The sequence below is a fragment of the Anarrhichthys ocellatus genome, unplaced genomic scaffold, assembly GCF_004355925.1.
Source record: "Anarrhichthys ocellatus isolate YVR2014 unplaced genomic scaffold, GSC_Weel_1.0 scaffold5, whole genome shotgun sequence".
NCBI classification, from domain to species: Eukaryota; Metazoa; Chordata; class Actinopteri; order Perciformes; family Anarhichadidae; genus Anarrhichthys; species Anarrhichthys ocellatus.
In genome coordinates this window covers 2,151,223-2,170,318 of record NW_022280035.1, presented here as the reverse complement: position 1 = coordinate 2,170,318, position 19,096 = coordinate 2,151,223, and the positions used below count along the sequence as shown (strand labels likewise).

The 19,096-nt window shown below is 42.1% G+C and overlaps 3 protein-coding genes across 3 annotated transcripts; 2 read left to right on the top strand and 1 right to left on the bottom strand.

The window, feature by feature from the left end:
* Positions 1-99: 99 nt before the first annotated feature.
* Positions 100-11,269, top strand: LOC116382449 (uncharacterized). The gene is made up of 16 exons (XM_031845511.1): positions 100-1,592; positions 3,443-3,470; positions 3,560-3,694; positions 3,950-4,072; positions 4,185-4,300; positions 5,156-5,267; positions 5,382-5,423; positions 6,181-6,302; positions 6,401-6,457; positions 6,537-6,594; positions 6,690-6,922; positions 7,527-7,574; positions 7,776-7,827; positions 8,015-8,110; positions 8,197-8,235; positions 8,649-11,269. Exons 1-16 carry the CDS (start codon positions 1,461-1,463, stop codon positions 9,440-9,442), a joined length of 2,187 nt encoding a protein of 728 aa, XP_031701371.1. The 5' UTR covers positions 100-1,460; the 3' UTR covers positions 9,443-11,269.
* A 467-nt stretch (positions 11,270-11,736) lies between these two features.
* Positions 11,737-16,743, top strand: creld1b (CRELD disulfide isomerase 1b). The gene is made up of 11 exons (XM_031845931.1): positions 11,737-11,980; positions 12,869-12,989; positions 13,077-13,159; positions 13,535-13,645; positions 13,763-13,854; positions 14,013-14,192; positions 14,289-14,384; positions 14,486-14,569; positions 14,971-15,066; positions 15,166-15,306; positions 15,395-16,743. The coding sequence occupies exons 2-11, from the start codon at positions 12,873-12,875 to the stop codon at positions 15,613-15,615; spliced, it is 1,221 nt and encodes a 406-aa protein (XP_031701791.1). The 5' UTR covers positions 11,737-11,980; positions 12,869-12,872; the 3' UTR covers positions 15,616-16,743.
* Positions 16,744-17,091: 348 nt separating this feature from the next.
* LOC116382682 (uncharacterized) lies at positions 17,092-19,030 on the bottom strand. The gene is made up of 6 exons (XM_031845933.1): positions 18,775-19,030; positions 18,533-18,669; positions 18,287-18,414; positions 18,130-18,189; positions 17,846-18,035; positions 17,092-17,713 (listed from the first exon to the last, which is right to left on the bottom strand). The coding sequence occupies exons 1-6, from the start codon at positions 18,782-18,784 to the stop codon at positions 17,603-17,605; spliced, it is 636 nt and encodes a 211-aa protein (XP_031701793.1). The 5' UTR covers positions 18,785-19,030; the 3' UTR covers positions 17,092-17,602.
* Between the last annotated feature and the right edge of the window lie 66 nt (positions 19,031-19,096).

The following is a 19,096-nucleotide window of genomic DNA, read 5'->3' as shown; positions in this document are numbered from 1 at the left end:
TCATAAAATATAGAGCTGAACTGTAGAGTTTTAGTGTGTTCCATTTGGCACATGGCCAACATGGAAACAGCCAAATGTACTTTAGATCCACAATGATTTAGCATTTTTATGGTTGCTAACACCAAAGGACCACAGGCACACGGTTAACACAGGTGGAGGTTCTCCATAACGTACAGCAGATAAGAAAGCATACATATTATAATCTGCAACAGTGGACTTAACTGACCTATTCACTTGATTAGAGGTTAATAATTCAACTTGAGCACTCCAACTGAAAACATTCAGCCTGTATTCATAACTGTGTGCAAAGGTATAGAGTGAATGAGCCAACCACGAAACCAGAATGTCACAGGTTAAATTACGGCAACACATGAACTGAACCTCCACACACACTTTCTCTTTTTAAAGTTTTGGTGAAATGCCAATAAATGGAGGAGATTCATGGTCATACATAATGTTGGTATGCGTTGATGGACCAGTGAACAGACGTGAGGTATAATGCCCTTTCCCAACAAATTCTCACACCAATGCGTCAAATAACACACCTTGGTCCAAGGCACTAACTGCGTGCCAATACCCGTACCACCATACTGTTTAGTGTGCCAGAAAAATATGTAGTATGTCCCAAAACATAGTTTCCTAAAACATAGTTTATCCAATGCAGTTTGCAAAACAAAAGCTGTGTTCCAAACCGCATACCAAACCGCTTTTTGCTTTTAGTACACGATGCACCTGCCCTTACAAAGTATGTACTGTTCTTTGCGGTATCCATTTAATTGGGACATAATACTTCCTCATAACATGGCGTTTTGAACTTTGACCCTCTTGCTTACATATATCCGCTGCGCAGGGGATTGTGGGTCAGAATAGTTAGAAAAGCATGCTGGCTTGCAAACTGCAAAATGCGACTAGATTTAGCAGAATATCTTAACACGTTTTTTCTATACTGTATATTTTTCTGTCATTCTAAATAGTATGGTAGTATGTGCATCATCATGCACAGATTATGTTTTTTTAAATAAACGACACACCTGACACACCTTGCGACACTCCTGCTCTTTATAAACAACACGTTTATAATAACAATCTGCATTGTTAAGTCTGACTAATTGAATCATATTTATTTCCTAATCCGCATTCCACAAACTGGAACTTCAACAGGTGACAAGTTTCATCCATCCCACCTGAGGAGGTAGCACTGCGACACACCTAACTACCGAGCTGCCAAACTACCCACGCTACTGCGCATTTTGTTCCGCACGTGCTTCCCAGCAGTTTGGTGTTGGACACGCCATGGCAACTGGGTTCTCCGAGGAAATCCCTGCCACGCTGTGTGCTGCTGAGTAGATTTAAGGATAATGGGGTTCTTACTCTCTGAGTTTTGGATGAGGGGAGTCTAACGCGGAGGAGCGCCGGAGATACATCCCCCTGTTTCCACGCGCAGACGCTCTCTCCAAGAAATGGCTCTTACGCGCCTCTGGGTGCCTCGTGTTTCTCTCCCGCTGCTTCCACTGCTGCGCTTCTGGCTGTTTATGTCTGCAAGAGCGCTGGAGATGATCGACCGAGACGCACCTGAACTGAGCTGTACCGAGGTAACAAGTCAAAGCATGCGCACGAGCATCCCGGTTTTGAGTTGTATACTGTTTTATTTTTTGAACTCACTTTTTATTTAGTTTTCAACAACATAGCAACATGCGTTTTCAGACAGTTGCTTTATTTGTCCATTTTTCAGCTGTATGTAGTCTTGGTGCACATGGTATTCAGGTACAGTGTACAATGTAAACCCACCAAGTCCAATCATAAAGAGGTGACTTTTATGATAAAGGCTTCTGTAATCTTGCAATCCATACATGCAGAATAACAATATGTTGTGTGAGACCAGACAGACAGCAGAGAGAGAGAGAGAGAGAGCTATCAGAGTTTAATGTCCATTACTTATTTACTATCGTGCCTGACACCTTACTCCACCGCTCCATTTCCAAGGAGGTTTGTTGGTGCTGGAATTTTCTCTGTTTCAGAGATGTTAAATCAACCAGAGAGAACTTCAACATGTGTACTATCAAATATACATACAAGCACATATGAAGTAGAAGTATATGAAGAAGTATAAAACATTAACAACAGCAACACAAGTATTAAACTACATTTGACCTTTTTATTTGAAAGTCATTTAATTTTTAGCTGCTTCAGTCTCAGAGTGTTTGAGTGTGTGTGCAGGTTCACTGTCACACACACTCACTCTCACTGGGACACTTACATATAATGGGGCCATGGTTAGTGTGATCAGTTGCACTGCGGCTTTTCTAACCAAGACAAGTCTAAATGTCTGCTGGGAAAAAGGCCTATTGATTTGTAAAATCGTACTTATGTATCGCAGACTACTTATGTAGTGTATATACAGTATACGCCATATAAAGGTCTCTCTCTGGAACCCTCCTGGGAATGGAGCGTCTATTACTAAAAGATTGGCCCTCATTTGGGGTTTTTGATAATAGTGGTCCAAACGCATTGACGTCACAAGTAGAATTAAATGCTGATGTCACTTGTGTCACTGTTCCTACTGAAATACTAAATATTTACTTTAAATCGTCACCTGTCTGTAGTTTACATTTCTATTATTAATAAGACTTTGAAATTTAAATGAAAATGTATTGCAGTCCAGCGATATAGGCACTCTCTTAGAAATAAAGGTGCTAACTAGAACCACATAGAGTTCTTCAGCTTGTCCTTATGGACGATTTGGGGTTCTTGGTAGAACATTTTATAAAGGTTCCACCTGCAAGTCTTTCAGGGGGTTCTACCAAGAACCCAACTTAAAGGGTCATAACTGGAACCATCTGTGAAAGGTTCCCCCCAAAACCCTTCTAGGCTGTAATGGTTCCATCCAGAAGCCTCTCTGAAAGATCTCTACAGAACTTTTCCACCTTTCTAAGGATTTCATCTTTCTACCGGCAACCCTATTATATGTCAAGGGTTTCATCTAGAACCCAAACAGAGGGTTCTACTAACAACTCTCTTATATTCTACGGGTTTCATCTATAACCCTAAAGGACCGGGGCTGATGTGGTGCACTGTAACCCACAACAATCATGGTTCACAGCCACAGTTTTCGAGGTTCTGTTGGCTGGATTGTGGGCGTTCGCTTTTAACACTTATGCTTTCAACAATCCCTGATTTACTCTTTCTTCCAAAAAGGGTTCTTAATGGAACCCTTAGTCTTCAGGGTTCTTCATAACAATGGTTCTAAGTAGAAACTCATATATCAGGATTAACCGTTTGGAACCCTTATTTCTAAGAATGCTACTTTTACTCATGTGAACGATCTGAATACCTCTTTCACCACTGTTGACACCTGTGCCACTCAAGAGGTGCGTTTCATTTTTGGCCATTTTGTTGATTGTTGATTGCGTTCAATTCTCATCCACAACTTTTCTTTCTTCAGGGTTTGACTGACTGCCACGTGAGCTCAGGTAGCGACACGATCAACACGGGTGCATTTAATATCACGGTAATAAACCTCACAGCTTGTCTGAAGCAGAAACGCTCTTTGTTTCGGCAGCCTCTCCGTTCGCTGCTGCTCTGCCCGATCCAGACGATACGGTGAACGTTACACATGTGCAGCTCAAATTGATTCTGCGCTGTTCAGCCACACAAGAATGTGAACCGTACCTGCAAATCCTCATCGCCGTCCAAGGTAGCTCTGTCGTAAATCTTCTGTCTTTGGCTTGGCCGGCTAGGGTCAAATACCTTGAATTTTTCTCTTGTCTTTTCTTCGTTGCGTGTCCTTACAACAACAAATGTTCTTGTTGCTGATAAACTGTCAGGTCATCTCATCTCTTGAGCAGTTGTTTCCTGCATTTTAATCAGAGTTGTTTGACTTGTCAGACGTTATAGTCTTAACACATTGTGTTCTCCACTGTAGCAGACTATTTACTGACTGTGATTGTAGGTGCAGAAATGAATAATGCAAGGGAGTTTTCTGAGGAGTCTGATGACCATAATGATGAAGAGAAGTTTGACACGGATCAACTGGCAGGTGGAAGTGGTCACTTCGTGCTTCCTGAGCCAAGAGGTATAGAGCCATACACTCAACCCACAACACACTTAAAAGTCACACACATTGTTTTATACAGATTGCCTTTTTATACTTTTTCCATTCCTCTTCTGTACTCTCTGTGTTACAGCTTTGGTGAAAGTGTGCATCAGTTCCCCAGGCTCCATTGACTGTTGCAAGACGCTCCACTTTAAATCAAGCTACTCTGGTTTAGACCAAGCTTCTTCTGAACAGCCCACGCACAAGGTAGCAGTTGTGAGGAAACTACATCATGTTGTGGTTGTTTGTGTTGTTCATTAATTAACTCATCGCCAGTGCTGGAAAGTAACAATGGAGATTTACTCAAGAACGGTGCTTAAAGGTACAGTATGCAGCATTTAGGGGGCATCTATTGGCAGATAAGGAATATAATTAAGTATGCTGATTTTAGTTTGGAATCACCTGAGAATAAGAATGGTTGTGTCTTTGTTACCTTAAAGAGCTGTTTATTTTTACATACTGAGGAGGTTCTCTTCATGGATCCAGCTGCCATGTTTCTACAGTAGTCCAGAAAGGACAAACCAGATACTGGCTCTAGATAGGGCCGTGCATATTGTCATGTTTTCGCGTCGGCCACCGTAGTTCTCCTGCTCACTTCATGATTCAGCTGGTTGCAACCTCATAGTTAGATGCCAAACTATTGAGTTGCTAATCTCCTTTCCAGTGCTGAGGCCTGCAGCACATTGTTAAGCTTAAACCAACAATTCAGCTCGTGGCTCTTGGCCAAAAAATCTGTATCTGGTTGGGGCACTTTTCAGATGTCGGGAGTTGTTTACAGTTCCACCAAAGAGACATTTCTAAACTTCTTAATTAAAATCACTGTTTTTCCAATTTGACACAAAAAAGATAAGATTAGAGAAAAATACAAAACGTAATACAGATTTTACTTATATTGGTACTTTCACGTAAAGGATCTGAATACTTCTTCCACCGCTGTGTAAATCTATTAAAGTGCTGAAAGACTAGTTACCAAAATATCTGTTAGTGTGTTTGTTGTTAACTGAGTGATTTCAAATACTTAAAGTTTACAATATGTACTGTATATATATTTCCTTCCTGTAGCTGCTGTTGAGAGAGAAAACAACGTTTGGCAGTCCAGTTGTGGTCCTCGTCTACGCACATTCAAACGGAGCGGACATCATACAAAATATCACAATCCCATCATTAGAAGAAGGTGAGTTCAAATGCTGTAATGTAGAGTGGGGTTTGCCTGCAGACTGGAAGTGAGGGGCGTAACTTCAAGTTGCAGACTACCATTGTCGCTGATCATTAACCTTCTTTCTTACAGTTTGCTCCATGAACATTGAGGGGACTGAAAAGAAATGTGATGGTAAGAAGTGTTTTATGAATAAGTTTATAGACTAACATGTAGGCATTCACCGATTTATCGGCCGAACACCGGTATCGATATTTGCCTGAGGACTGCCATCGTTCAATCGGCAAATACAAGAACGTTGTCACAGTCAACAAAAAATGAAGCAGCTACTAGTCAACTAGTTAATTGATCGTGGATGGCATTGTTCTCTCAGGCAGATAAAAAAATTAAATTGCTAAAATGGGTTGCCAAATATGCTTTGGTAGCCGTTAATACACCTGATCCAAGTATATGAGTGGGAAACACTGCTTATGTGTCTAATCGCTTTTACGTTTAATTACATTTCATTTATGTATCACAAAACAAATATTTTTGTTGGGTTATGTACTGAAACATTCTTCTCATTGAGCAGGTAGATGTATAATCACCAAAAGGGCTTTTGAAGCACTTTTTAAAGAATCTAATTGATGTGAAAGTTTATTTTAAAAGGTTGAGACAGTGTAATGAATTACTGAATGATTTTAAAACAGCTCAGACATTTATTTTATATGAACGCGTCTTTGTTTCCCTTGCACAAAGGGAATAAACAACAGCAAAAACAAGGTAACAACAACATCGGCTATCGGCCCAGAATTTCCCTATCGATGCATCCCTACTAACGTGTATTGTGTGCATGCTGAAGAGCGTGCTCAAGGCAGTGTCAGCAAAAACAGTTCTACATACTTGTAGAGTGATACAGCTCAATTACAAATCATGATGATTGATGTCTCAGCTCCCAGACTGCGAGCTGTGACTGATCATAAGAGAAATGTGGTCCTCCTCCAAATGGAAAACATTGATGACGAGTCCAAGTGCCGGATAGTTCTGAATGAAACTGGAGAGGGTCTTGCGTGGGTCAGTCAATGCTAAACTACTTATATCAATCTAGTCTATTAGTCAAAAGCCAATGTTGTCTGGGTATATCTCTTAAACTTTCTTTTTAACCTTTGCAGCCCAAAGGCAAGAGGGAAATTCCATCAAACCGTGTTACACCATGCCTGTGCCTTCAGGTAGCTGACATGTTCATTGTACAAGAGAAAGATGACTACAAATGTATTTTATTTACATTTTAAAATTTATTTTCTTCAGGTATGGTGCAAGGAAAAGGCACTTCGAAGTGAATTCTGCCCTTTCAAAAACCAACGAGGTGAAGGACCTTCATTGAAGTCAACCTAAGAGTAACTAGCACGGTAAATGATTTGACAGCATAACTCTGTTTCTATTATTTTCTCTTTTTTTCAGATGCACTGGAAAGAATGCAGCACAATGTGTCAGTGTCGCTGGAGGAGTCCCAGATGTGGGAGGGTGGCCCAGGCCTGATCTGGAATGTGACTGCCCCCTGCAGATTGGAGGCAGAGGTGAGGCTGTGCAAGAAAGACCTGGCAGGAGGCCAGTGTGAAGAGGTGACGGGCTCCAGGCAGAGACTGCACAGCGACAGACGTGCTGGCTGGAGTGCAACACGCAGTGGATATTGGGTAAAGAAAACATCGACAAAAACTTTTGCTTTCTTTGCAAGCTGTCACACCCTCTGTGATGGAAAGTAGACGTACTGTACTTACTTACGTAGAATATAGACATGCTTTTATTTGCATTTTAATTTCACTACTTGTACTCATTTCAGAGTTGTCCCCTACATTTATGTGACAGCTATAAATAAAACCAACACAATGTAAATGAGTTAAACTTCATCTCAACCACAAACATTAAAATACTGCTTACACATTAATGCATCAGTAACATTAATTCAATATATAATAACACAACACTAATATAACCATTTTCTGGCTAAAGACAACTTTTACTTAAAGTCGTACATTTTTCCAACAATGCTTATGTACGTTTACTTAAGTTTACTTTAGTTGAGTATTTTTTACATTGTGGCATTACTACTTTAAAGTAAAGAATCCAAATACTTGATCCACTTCTGCACATCCTAACTGCAACCACAGACCTAACCCTCAGCCTTAGGAACCACCGCTTCGCATTATTGTTTATGTATAATAATAAATCTCCACTTTCTTATTGGTCATGATTTATTCATTCATTCATTCCTTTTTATTTCTTACTTTTTCTTTTCAGAAAGCAGGAGAGTTCAATGTGTCGTCACATCCGCTGCTTTGTGTTGAGGTGATCTTTGTCTTGATACATTGAATATAATCTTTACATACAATCAGGCCCTTTGGTGTCTTGCTTGTGACCAGGAGAAGATGACCTCCAAAGGCGCGATCTGTCCGCGGCCCCTGCACACAATTGTAAATGTGTTTCACTGCTTCTTCCTGCGCTGCATACAGTGCTGACCATAACTCTCTCACTCTTTTTTTTTTAAAGATAAAGCTACATGGGATGGAGTCATATTTAGAGCCCCAGTGTCCATTTACAAGTAAGACTATTAATCATTGTCCAGATTAAGTGTGTTTAATGTTTAACTATTATCAGCTAAAACAAGCTACATTTGTTTTCATCAGAATGTGGCAGATAAGTTGTGACACACTCCTCGTACACTTGGCAAAGTCTGTGAAACTTCTTTTTTATAGACTTCGGAACTTAATAATTCATTTATTTCCCAGCATCTCGGTGGAGATGGAGCCTCCTAATCCTCATCGGACTAATACTGATGTGTTTGTCCATACTTGGAGCCTATCTTATACAAGGGGTCCTAAAAGGTCAGTTTTTAAATATCTGTTGGTCATTAGATAATAATAGCACCTTAGCAAAAATAAATCGTTTTCTACTTCTGTTTCCCTTCAAGGATACATGTGGAGATGGTTGAAAGAAGATGATGTTAAAGGTATGAGAAAGCCGACATCTAATTCACACTGGGCAACCACTATTTTCCACATACCCTTTATCCTGTTACATTTTCATGAATACATTTGTAGAGATGTGTGAATATAGATGTTCTTATGTTTAAATTTCACCCTTTTGTATCTCATTCATAGTCTGAATCTTTTCTAGTGGCTACAATAAGCTTCTAGTGTGACAAACTCTTCCCTGCAGGTATTAACATGTTTTAAGTGTTGGACAGAGCCATCTGTTTAACTCTGTTTCAAATGTTTGTGCTAAGCTAAGCTAACCATCTCCCGGCACCAGCAGCAGACAGATATGAGCGTAATAGCGATCCTCTCATCTACTCTCTGCTAGAAAATGTCAAATTGTTCCTTTAAACTCTCTGAAAGGTTTTAACCCCCTCCTCTATTTCAGGTGCTGTGGGTGGTGGTCATGTGGTGTTGCTGTACCCACCTGGTGACGACCAGGCTTTGCCGGAGCTGATGAGTCACCTGGGCTTGTCCCTCCAAGCCCTGGGCTTCAGTGTGTCTCTGGACCTGTGGAGCCAGACCGAGCTCGGTGCGCTGGGCCCCGTGCCTTGGCTCCACTCGAGACTGCACCGACTGCAAAGGCAGGGGGGCAAAGTGGTGCTGGTCCTATCCCAGGCCGCCTGGATAAGGGCTGAAGAATGGGGAGCTCGCAGCTGGGAGAGGAGCGTAGACACGGAGGAAGAGGAGGAAGGAAGACGCCGCACTGGCTCTTCTCCCTGTGGAGATGTTTTTACCGCTTCATTGAGCTGTGTCCTAGCAGACTATTTGCAGGGTCGCGCCGGTGAGCGGTTCATGTTGGTGCAGTTTGAAGCACTCCCACCCGAGCCTCCGGGTGGTTTGCGGCCGCTGCCAGAACTTTTCCGCGGCCTTCATGTGTACAGCCTCCCCTCCCAGAGCCTGGGTTTTCTGACTGAACTGGCCGGGGCTCGGCAAATGGCTACTGCATCGGCCAGACGGAAACGAGCAGGGGGCCTCAGGATGGCATCCCGAGCTCTGGCACGGCGGCTGTCAGGGTTCACAGCGGGGACAACTGTTTTACGCCTCGCGGGAGTGTCCCAGAGTTGTGTTGGGGTGGGAGTCAAAGACTCTGGGGAAACGGTGCCCTTGCAGCCCTGTCTTATCACGCCTCCCTCCAGTCCTGACTCAAACCACAAGATCAGTGACATGGAATGGGTTTGACAGCAGACGATGACACAAGACCAAGCTTCAGTTTAGGAATGAGCAGCCGGTAATAAGTTGAAGGGATTTCCTCTGGGAGATGCTCCCTTTGCAGATTTTGCATTTGCTGATAAACATCTGGGGTCATGTGTCAGTGGAAACAGCAGCTACAGTTCCAGCTCCGGAGATATACAAGCTCACACACCAGTGTCGTAGTCAAGACCACCTAAAACCGAAAAAGACTTTGAGGGGTTGAGACCAAGTCGAAGACCGAGAAACCAAAAAAAAGCCTATAGGTCACTAAAATTACACTAAAATGCAAAACTATCTCAAATAAGCAATTTGCTCCATTGTTTTGTCTTGACTCTGTTTATCTGTCTTTAAACCAGGTTATTGTGTTTGACTATTTACTAATATTTGACATTCTGCATGGACCTGTAGCCTAATGCATATACTGCTTTACATTTGATTGTATTTTTGCTGTGACTCAAAGGCAGCTAGTAAGTTACCTCAACAGTACCTTTACTTTAAAGATGTTTTAAAGTACAACAGCATTACCGTCAGTGTGCTTCAGCTTCAGTTCACTTAGTTAAGATACAGTATATAAGTACACTCATAAGACATAGTGGAGATATGGGAAATGGGACAATGATGTGAAGCTTGAGAAAGAGCTCCCAAACACTAAGCAGATGGTATTTAATATCTATGTGTACTAGTGTTTTTAGAAAAGTGTGTATTATACAGTAATCACAACTACAAAACACCTAAGACCCTAAAAACGAACTAACCCTAACTACTACAGTTTTTGCACCAGACTAAACATTAATTAAAAATCTGTGTAAATATGTTTTGGTGTATGATATTGTACCTGTGTTTGATAGTAAGATACTGTAAATGCTATGTACTAAATACAGCTAATACACTAAATATTACTGCACCATTCACATTTTGCAAGTACTGGTATAAAAGTCCAGATTTATCGGGGCTTATAAAATGTTGCATCATCGCAGAAGAGTAGTGCCCACCGTCTGGTTCTCCCTCAGCTAAACACTGTTTGCTCTGTGAGCACTTTCCCTGTTAGCACCATTAGCTGTGAGCCGCAGTCCCTGTGTCGCCATGTTGAGAACCATAGAGAGGCAATCGAGATGCTCCTAATCTCATATCTTGCACATGTAAACATTAACAGTTTGATGGTTGACTAGTTATTGATAACAAAGATTCTCTATTACAATCGAATGCATGTCGAGGGTATGACGCCCACTGAATACATGTTTCTGCCGCTGGTCCCCTCCGTGCGTTAACGCTCGGTTCATAGATTTTAAGCGTTTCCCAGCTCAAGGAAAGTTTTATAAATATAAAACCTCCATGTATCAGAAACTCATAATAATAGTTTCATGATTCTTGCTCATCACTTACTATTTTAAAGTAAATTTGGTATTGTTTAAAATGTAAAGAATTATTGTAACCACTGAATTAGAGAAGAAAAGGCATACAAGAAATACATAAAATCAAATCCTGTATGGTAGTACAGTAGCAGTTAACAGTAAATTGCTGCATTTTATATATAATAATAATGCTAGTCAGTTACTGTAAATGACATGTAACCTCTGCACTATACTGCAAATGACAGTTACTGTAAAGATGTTGTATTGTAGTTTTATTGGGTATTTTGTGGTATTTAACTGTAAAAATAACAGCAAAGGCTAACTGTGGAAAGCTCTGACATGAAGATTATTTTAAAACAAAATAAGCTATTTCCTTTCTTTTTGTACATTCAATTGCTTTGTCCCGGCATGTCTGTTTTTATAGTGTTTTGTCATAGTGTTTAAAGTGGGATTGAATAAAGAACCTGTCTGAATCATATAGTCAGAGGCTCTTTTCTAACGACAACACATTGTGGATTATTATTCAATGCAAACATGGCCTGAGATGTGTGTTTGCAGAGCAACGTCTTGTTGTTTGACACGCGTGAAATTTAAATCCTGATCCATAAAATGCATCAGCAGGAGGTAAAAAACAAAAGAGCTTTTGTGGGAGTTTTCAGTCAGTTCATAGGTATTTTGACAAGTAAAAATTAATTTGAACTTACTCTGATTTGTCAATTTTAATTAGTAAATGCAGATATCTGCAAATGGTAAAAATATAGTTTTGTATCCTTGATTCCAGCATACTTAAAAAAACAAAAACATTACATTACTAGGTGGTTAAATGTATTTCTAAAGAGCTGCGATGATGTAAAATGTGAAGGTAACTGATTGGTTGATGAATTAAATCCCAGCTGTCTTTGGGCGGGGCCACATCCTGTGTGTCTTCAGCTGCTCGGAGAACAGAACCAACTGGAAGCTGCTCATTCATTCATCTCCAGCCATCTCTAGCTTCTACTACACCAGCCTGTAGCTAGCTAGCTAGTCATTCGGCTGGCTTACCAACCACAATGGCCCACTTGAAGCATCAAAAGTGTCCGTCTAAAGTGTGAAACTCTCCGCCTGCGTTGTGTGAATCAGACGATCATCCTCATCATCAGTGGTGCGTCGCAGGACGTCGTGGCTTTGCAAAGAGGTAACAAAAAGCTAGTTTGGCTAGCTGATATCAGAGTAACGTCAACTGCAATAAAATATACCTCATCAGATATTTAACGTTGGGAGGACGCTGTCGCCGGAGTCTCGTGGACTTTAAACGATACACCGGAAACATTTGCTGACAATGACGGACATCGTTAGCATCGGCTAGCAGCTAGCTAGCGAAACGTAGCTAGCTGTGGCTAATTTTGTGTGGTGCTGATGCTGAGCTAGTTAATGCTAATGCTAACGGTGAAAGAGGAGCATCCCAACCAGTGTTTTTTAAAAGCTTGTCTAACAGAGACTAAATACTTTATTAATAAAACAGCAGTTGGAGAGTAGTCACCATACTTGAGGATTGCATTGTGTGTAGGTTTACATATCCCCCAAATTATGGTAATAACTTAAATCTGAATGAAAATATTAATGTTTGACGTCACAAAGTAGGATGAGCTTAATATCAGGGCAGCAGTGTAATGCTATCCAGTTAATCTACTAAAATACAGCTTAAAAATACCATAAATCATCACCACTGTCCCAATAAATACTAATATTGCTTGGCTTTGTATGCGATTGCTTTGTATTGTATGACACATAACTACAAAAGTAATCACAAAAGTATATATATGGCATGGCTTTGTGTATTACTGTGTTGTACAGATGTTGTTGTTGTTTTGTCCACGTCTTCTGCATGCAGTAATACTGCGTCGCATCAAGGTAGTGGAAGTTATGTCAGGGTCTCTGGAGACTCGTGATGGGTAAAGCTTTTTACCCATACGTGTATTTGCTAGGATTATCACTAAGAAGTATATCATACCCCAATTCTTTTTTTTTTTTTTTTTTTTTTTTATTTGCCGTAACTCACTGGTTTTGTGTGTGTTTTCTGAAGGACCATGTGGTGGGCCTGGCCGTTCCTGCCTGCTCTGGTGCTTCTCTCAGAGCTCTCAGTGGTGAGAGTCCAGACCGCGCCGTGCCAGACCTGTCGAAAACTCACAGAGAGTTTCATTACGGTACTGCAGTTGAGCCAATGTGTCGTCACATTCGTGCTCGTCTTCTTTCAGTATAACCCGAGTCTTGAAATGTTCCCTGTTTTTTAGGGCTTGGAGAGAACAGCCACCAAGAACTTTGGGGGAGGAAACACTGCCTGGGAAGAAGAGAAGCTGGCTAAGTATGCGAGCAGGTGAGAGAAAGTTTAAGTTTGAGTCACACGTACACTTTATTGAGTTACTTGATATATGGGGATTGCGGAGTCAGTCAATACTTGACTTGGTATCAGTGTTGGAAATACCCGGAGGCAATCGGGGGGTAATATATAACAACACACACACTTGTGTGTCGTCCTTTGTCTTCTCCGCACATTTGCATTTAAATGATATTTTGTAATATGTATCATAATATAACATAAGACGATCTATTTCTAATGTTAGAGTCCGCTGAAGGGAGTGAATCCTCTGTGGACCACAGCGAGGCTCCTTCTCTTCTTTGGGGCTGAGACAGCATCTGTTCTGTTACTCGCTTCTGTCTTACATCTCTAGTCGCTGCTCTCTTGTTTCAGTGAGACTCGGCTCCTGGAGATCGTAGAAGCTGCTTGTGAGAAAGCAGATTTTGATTGTAACCAGCTGCTGGAGCAGATAGAGGACCAAGTGGAGACATGGTGGTTCCACAGGTAAACGAGATATGTGTATTATGTTGTGTGATTTTGGTGAATCAGAGAGAGGAAAGTGTTTTGTTGGGATGTAATACCATGCCCCTGTTTTAACTTCATGATGTGTGTGTCCTGCAGGCAGCAGGAGGCACCGGACCTGTTTGAGTGGCTGTGCATAGAGCAGCTGAGAGTCTGCTGTCTACCTGGGCGCTTTGGACCTGACTGCAAAGGTGTGAAAAACATTAAGCAGAAGCTTCCTGATATCAGTGTAGAAAACCTCACCAAACCTTATTTATCCTTGAGTGTTCATAAAGATGTAAAAAAAATCCCCATGCTTTAGTTTTTAAAAGTCCCAGAGTACCACTAATATCATATTTATCAAACACAGAGTGTCCCTCGAGCCCCGGCGGTGTGTGTGGAGGTCTGGGCCGCTGCGAGGGGGAGGGGACTCGCCTCGGAGACGGAGAGTGTGTCTGTGATCCTGGATACTCGGGCCGTCTGTGCCAGAGCTGTGCTGATGGCTACTACAGAGAGAAGAGCTCCAACGCCAGCATAGGAGCCTGTGCAGGTGCCTGAGATTCAGACCACTGTTACAAACCTCCACATGTATTTAAGTCTGTTTGAAGTCATCTTGAACTGACTCCTCTCCTCTCACTCTTTGCAGCTTGCTTCCACTCGTGTAAGAAATGCGCGGGGCCGCAGGACTACAAATGCCTCAACTGCAAACCCGGCTGGATCCTTCATGACAACAAGTGCGTGGGTGAGTTTGGCTTCAGAGGTCATGTGGAAACATTTCGTCGACTCTTTCTGCCAGTTGTCTGAGTATCGAGTGTTGTTTGACTGCCCTTGTGTGTCTCTTAGATATTGACGAGTGCGGTACAGAGCTGGCTCGTTGTCCCTCTAACACCTTCTGTCACAACACAGAAGGATCGTATGAATGCAGAGGTACGTTCTCTTGTGTAGTAGCTGTGGTCAGCGTTCTTTATTATACCAAATGAAATCATGCAAGTACGCCTCCATAAATGTTCTGCAGCTGGCCTGTTTTTCGAAGTTATAATAAAACACTAGGTTTTCTTTATCTATAAAATGACAGAAAGTAGAGAGAAATGCCTGTTATATGTTATTGCCTGTTATTTACCACAGCATGAGCTTAAATAATTAGCCATTTTATTGCTATAAATAACAAAAGAAAGGTCTAGTTGTGTTGTTGTAATCTTCATCACATGCAGTTTCTGTGGGAATGGAAACATTTTCCACTGCGTGACAAATTCAGTTATTCCTACAATATCATGCTTATTGCCAAGTTTAGCGCGTAATGTTGACCACGGTGCTTTTGTCGTGTCCAGGCTGTGACCAGGCGTGTGTGGGCTGCATGGGTAGTGGTCCTGCCCGCTGTAAGAAATGTTCACGCGGCTACAAACTGAGAGGAGCGAAGTGTCTGGGTAAGTATTTACTCTACTTCTGTGCCACTCCTCTGCACCTTTCCTTTGTCCCTGATTTCCTTAAACTGAAGTTTTTTTTTATTTTGCTTCCTCGCACAGATGTAAATGAATGTAGTGATCGTGCGATAGCGTGCCCAGGACTCAATGAGGCCTGTATCAATGAGGAGGGCTCCTTCCACTGTGACTGTGCTGACGGGTTCATCAGAAGAGATAGCATCTGTGTTGAGAATAAGCCTCCTGGTAAGCAGAGCATAGAAAGAGAATTATAACACGTATATTGTTGCTCGTCAGATCTGATGGCTAACTTTCTTTTCCTCTTCCTCCTCAGTAGGCCCAGAGAAGGGTCTGTTTGACGACATGACGGACGACGAGGTCCTCGTACTGCAGCAGATGTTCTTTGGCGTTGTAATCTGCGCCATAGCTACGCTCGCCGCTAAGGGCGACATGGTTTTCACGGCCATTTTCATCGGAGGCGTTGCTGCTATGGCCGGATACTGGCTGACGGAAAAGGGAGACTACATGCTGGATGGATTTCTGAAGGGACGCTAGACTGTCTGGAACCTCGGTTTGAGAAAGGAACACCAGCCACTTAAGGTGAATGAGACTCAACGAGGGGAGGGGAGGGGGGGGGGGCGGCAGGAAACCATCCCTGCAATGCTAGACATTCAGGGAGTTACTAGAGGAGTTACTTGAAAGGGCTCGGGGTTAATTTATGTTCATGAGTAGGAGAATGCGGGAGAAGAGTGAGAACTTGAAGGCTATGAAGCCGTGAATCCTGAAGAGGAATAACGAAGCAAAACTGCACTGACGTAAAGGAACTGAACTTAATCCCCTACCTCCACTTTGTTGGGAGCGAGGGGTGACATGAAGACCACTACTGATTGTTAAAATCTATTATGCATTTGGATGTCTCATCTGGCCTCGATGTTGAAATAATGTTGTTTTCTTCCACACAATCAAAACCTCCTGTCATCACGTCCATCATGTTTCTCATTATCTCGATGCTGTAAAGCAGAAGCTTTCCCACAGACTGAAGGCTACACCGGTTTGGGTTGTGGATCTCCCGATTCCTGCAGTGGGCGGGTGGTTCACCCCCCCGAAAAGAAAGCTCATTGAAACTCTGGGATATTTCCTTAACGAGCCACTGGTTATTTATGTTCACAGAATGACTTTTTACCTCCTTACGTACTGAATGATTATTTTTAGTAATAATGCATGAAAATAGGATTTTAAATAATGGGTACAACTACACCTTATATATTTATTTATTGAATTACTTTGGCATGGAAGACTTCAACAGCTGTGTTGGATCACCAGCACTACTGCTGTGACGGGATTTACTTATTGTGCTTAAATACCAGCTGTGATCTGGATGATTAAAGCCGTTTTCTGTTGCCTTTTAATTTATTTTGAAAGCAATATTTATTGGGGAAGATATTTATCATATTTTGCTCTTGACATTTCCCTTTGTGTGTATTTTCAATGTAATTGTTTTTGTCAATTCAACCGTTATTCTAGCAGATAAAGTAGCGCCATGTTAGAAAGCCACCGAAGCATCACTTCGTACTCCCAACCATCTACTTTGTCTTCTTTAGTTTTTTCCTCGTGTGGAAAGTTCTCCAGTCGTCATTCGTTATAAACGTTTGCTTTACAATAAAACGTCTGTCACTCATGTTTTATATTTGAATTTTGTATTGATTTGTCCAATTTCCTTTTCTCTTCACATAAAGAGAAAGGAAAAACATTTGAGCTTGTTGAAAATGATTTTCTACAGTTTAATGATGCATCGTAAATCATAGGACAGGAAGGAAATCAGTGACGGGGAGAAACTCTTGAAGGATTTTACACATCAGTCTGTTTGCAGGTCTTATGGAGCACTACTCCACACGTGGAAATAGTTGTATTAAGTATTTTATGACTACATCAAAAGTTGTTTGAGGCTGAAGACTACAAGTTTGAAAATGAACAAATATCTGAGGATGTTGAGTTAGAAGGAAGTGAGTTCACTAGACCTCTGTAGTCCACTCCTCATCTCTGCTTGAGGCTAACAGCTCAAGGCTACACTCTAATCTCAAACAGAACTGTTGATGGTCAGGTTGCATTGTGGGTAATGTAGGCACCAGGTTTTAATGATGAAGAAAAAAGGCACAAAATAAAAATGACTATCTCTGGTTCTGCTGCATCGATTTTGATACTTAACAACAAAAGAACAGTCAATTGGTGTAATACTAATATATAAATACTCACGGATTCACTGTATTGAAACCCACAGCAGTGATTAAAACAACCCTTATAATGTAAGATAGGAGATAAATCACCATTCTTGTATATTCAGAGGGATGCTGGACGGTTTCATCTGGTTCCTCCCAGTTTACAATAACATCCTCCAAACACCTCAAGTTCCCTCCGTAGCTTTCACAGCACTAATTACATGTTCTAAATGTGTTGCATCCCAGTTTCATGTTGTCACTCGTACGCTCGAGTGCTCCAGCGAGGCGTGAAACCGAGCTTTTGACTGTGGATGTTGAGGTTCATCCTATTTCAGTGTTCCACTCCAGTTAATGGGGTTGAGGCCCAGCAGCTCTCTCTCCTTCAGGGTCTCCTGGGAGCGCGTTAGTGCTCTGTCCCTCCAGCTCTGCTCCATTAGCTGCAAAACACACAGGAGAAGAACCTCAACCACTCCCTCCTGTAACCTGAGAGCATCCTGTTAAAACCGCATTACATGGACTCCATTGTGAGGGAGATGAACACAAAAGCGGTTGATAATGTGGGACTTCACCCTCTTGTTCTCGTCTCTGTAAGCCGTCATTGCTTTGCTGTGCTGGGTCCTCAGCTCTCTCTCACCGGACAGGTCGAGGCGGTCCACTTCCCGTAGATACTCTGCTTCCTTCGCGTTGCCGGCCAGCTGCAGCTTCAGTGCTACATGTTTCTCTTCCATCTGCCTCTTTAACTGCTCACGCGTCTCCTTCCTTGCAGGAAAGAGTTTTCTTTGTCACCAATGAACGTTAAGTTATATAATATGTAATGCAATCCCCCATTCAGGTGAAGTGTTTATTGCTTTACCTGTAGTCCTCTCTCTCACTGCTGGTTCCATAAAAAGGTTTTCTCCACACTTGATGATACCTGACACAGAAGTTAGGGACTTCAATCACAGCTCACCAAAGCGAAGATGGCATCAGTGAACTCTAAGTTAGTGAGATATCCGTCAGATGGGCCTTACCCGTGGTACTCTCTCCTCTGCATGAGTATTGACCTCTGGTGGTTGTGGTGGTGAACAGCTGGCGTCTCCAGACTGACGGTGCGTTTATGGACCAACGGTGGATGCAAAGGGTTCAGTCTTGGAATACTCTAGAGAGCAGATTCATGAGAGTATTTTTTTTTGTTGTTTTTACCTCAAATAAACAATCTTCCTCATTACACAATAGGACAGTCAGACAATGGATGAAGTGTCAATGACTCTGCTTACCTGACAGCTCGTCCACAGCCGAGCAGAGTCCGAGATGCTGGGAAATGTCACGGGGGTGACCGCCAGGCTGCGACTCTGCCGGACAGGAAGTGTGTTGTGAGGAATCCACACTGGTGTGGAAGCTATGGAGATGGCTGCTGTGGTGATGGAGATTGAGATGAATCACAGCGCATGTTTAAGATACTAGTCACTAAAAAAAAAAGACCCAAAAACGGGGGGGGAAAAATGAGGTGTTTTCTTACGTAGTCTCATTTTGAAGTTCAAGCCGTTTCTTCTGTTCGTCTCGGTGGAATGAAACTTTCCAAAGTGTCAAATCCTGCACAATTTAATTATCTCCTTAAAGTTGCAATTAAGATTTCTAGTCAATCATCACACAGCTACCGAATGTAAATATAGCAAATTACTGTGGCGGCACTAGTTAGACATTAACCTGTGACTTGCCTGTGCGTTCACTGAGTGTTTTGCGGTGGCAACAGTTGCCTTGGGAATCAGGTTACCCCCTACCCTACCCCCCCCGTCAAAAAGAAAGCTGCTGTTTGAGTTTAAGGTCGTGCATCAGTGCGT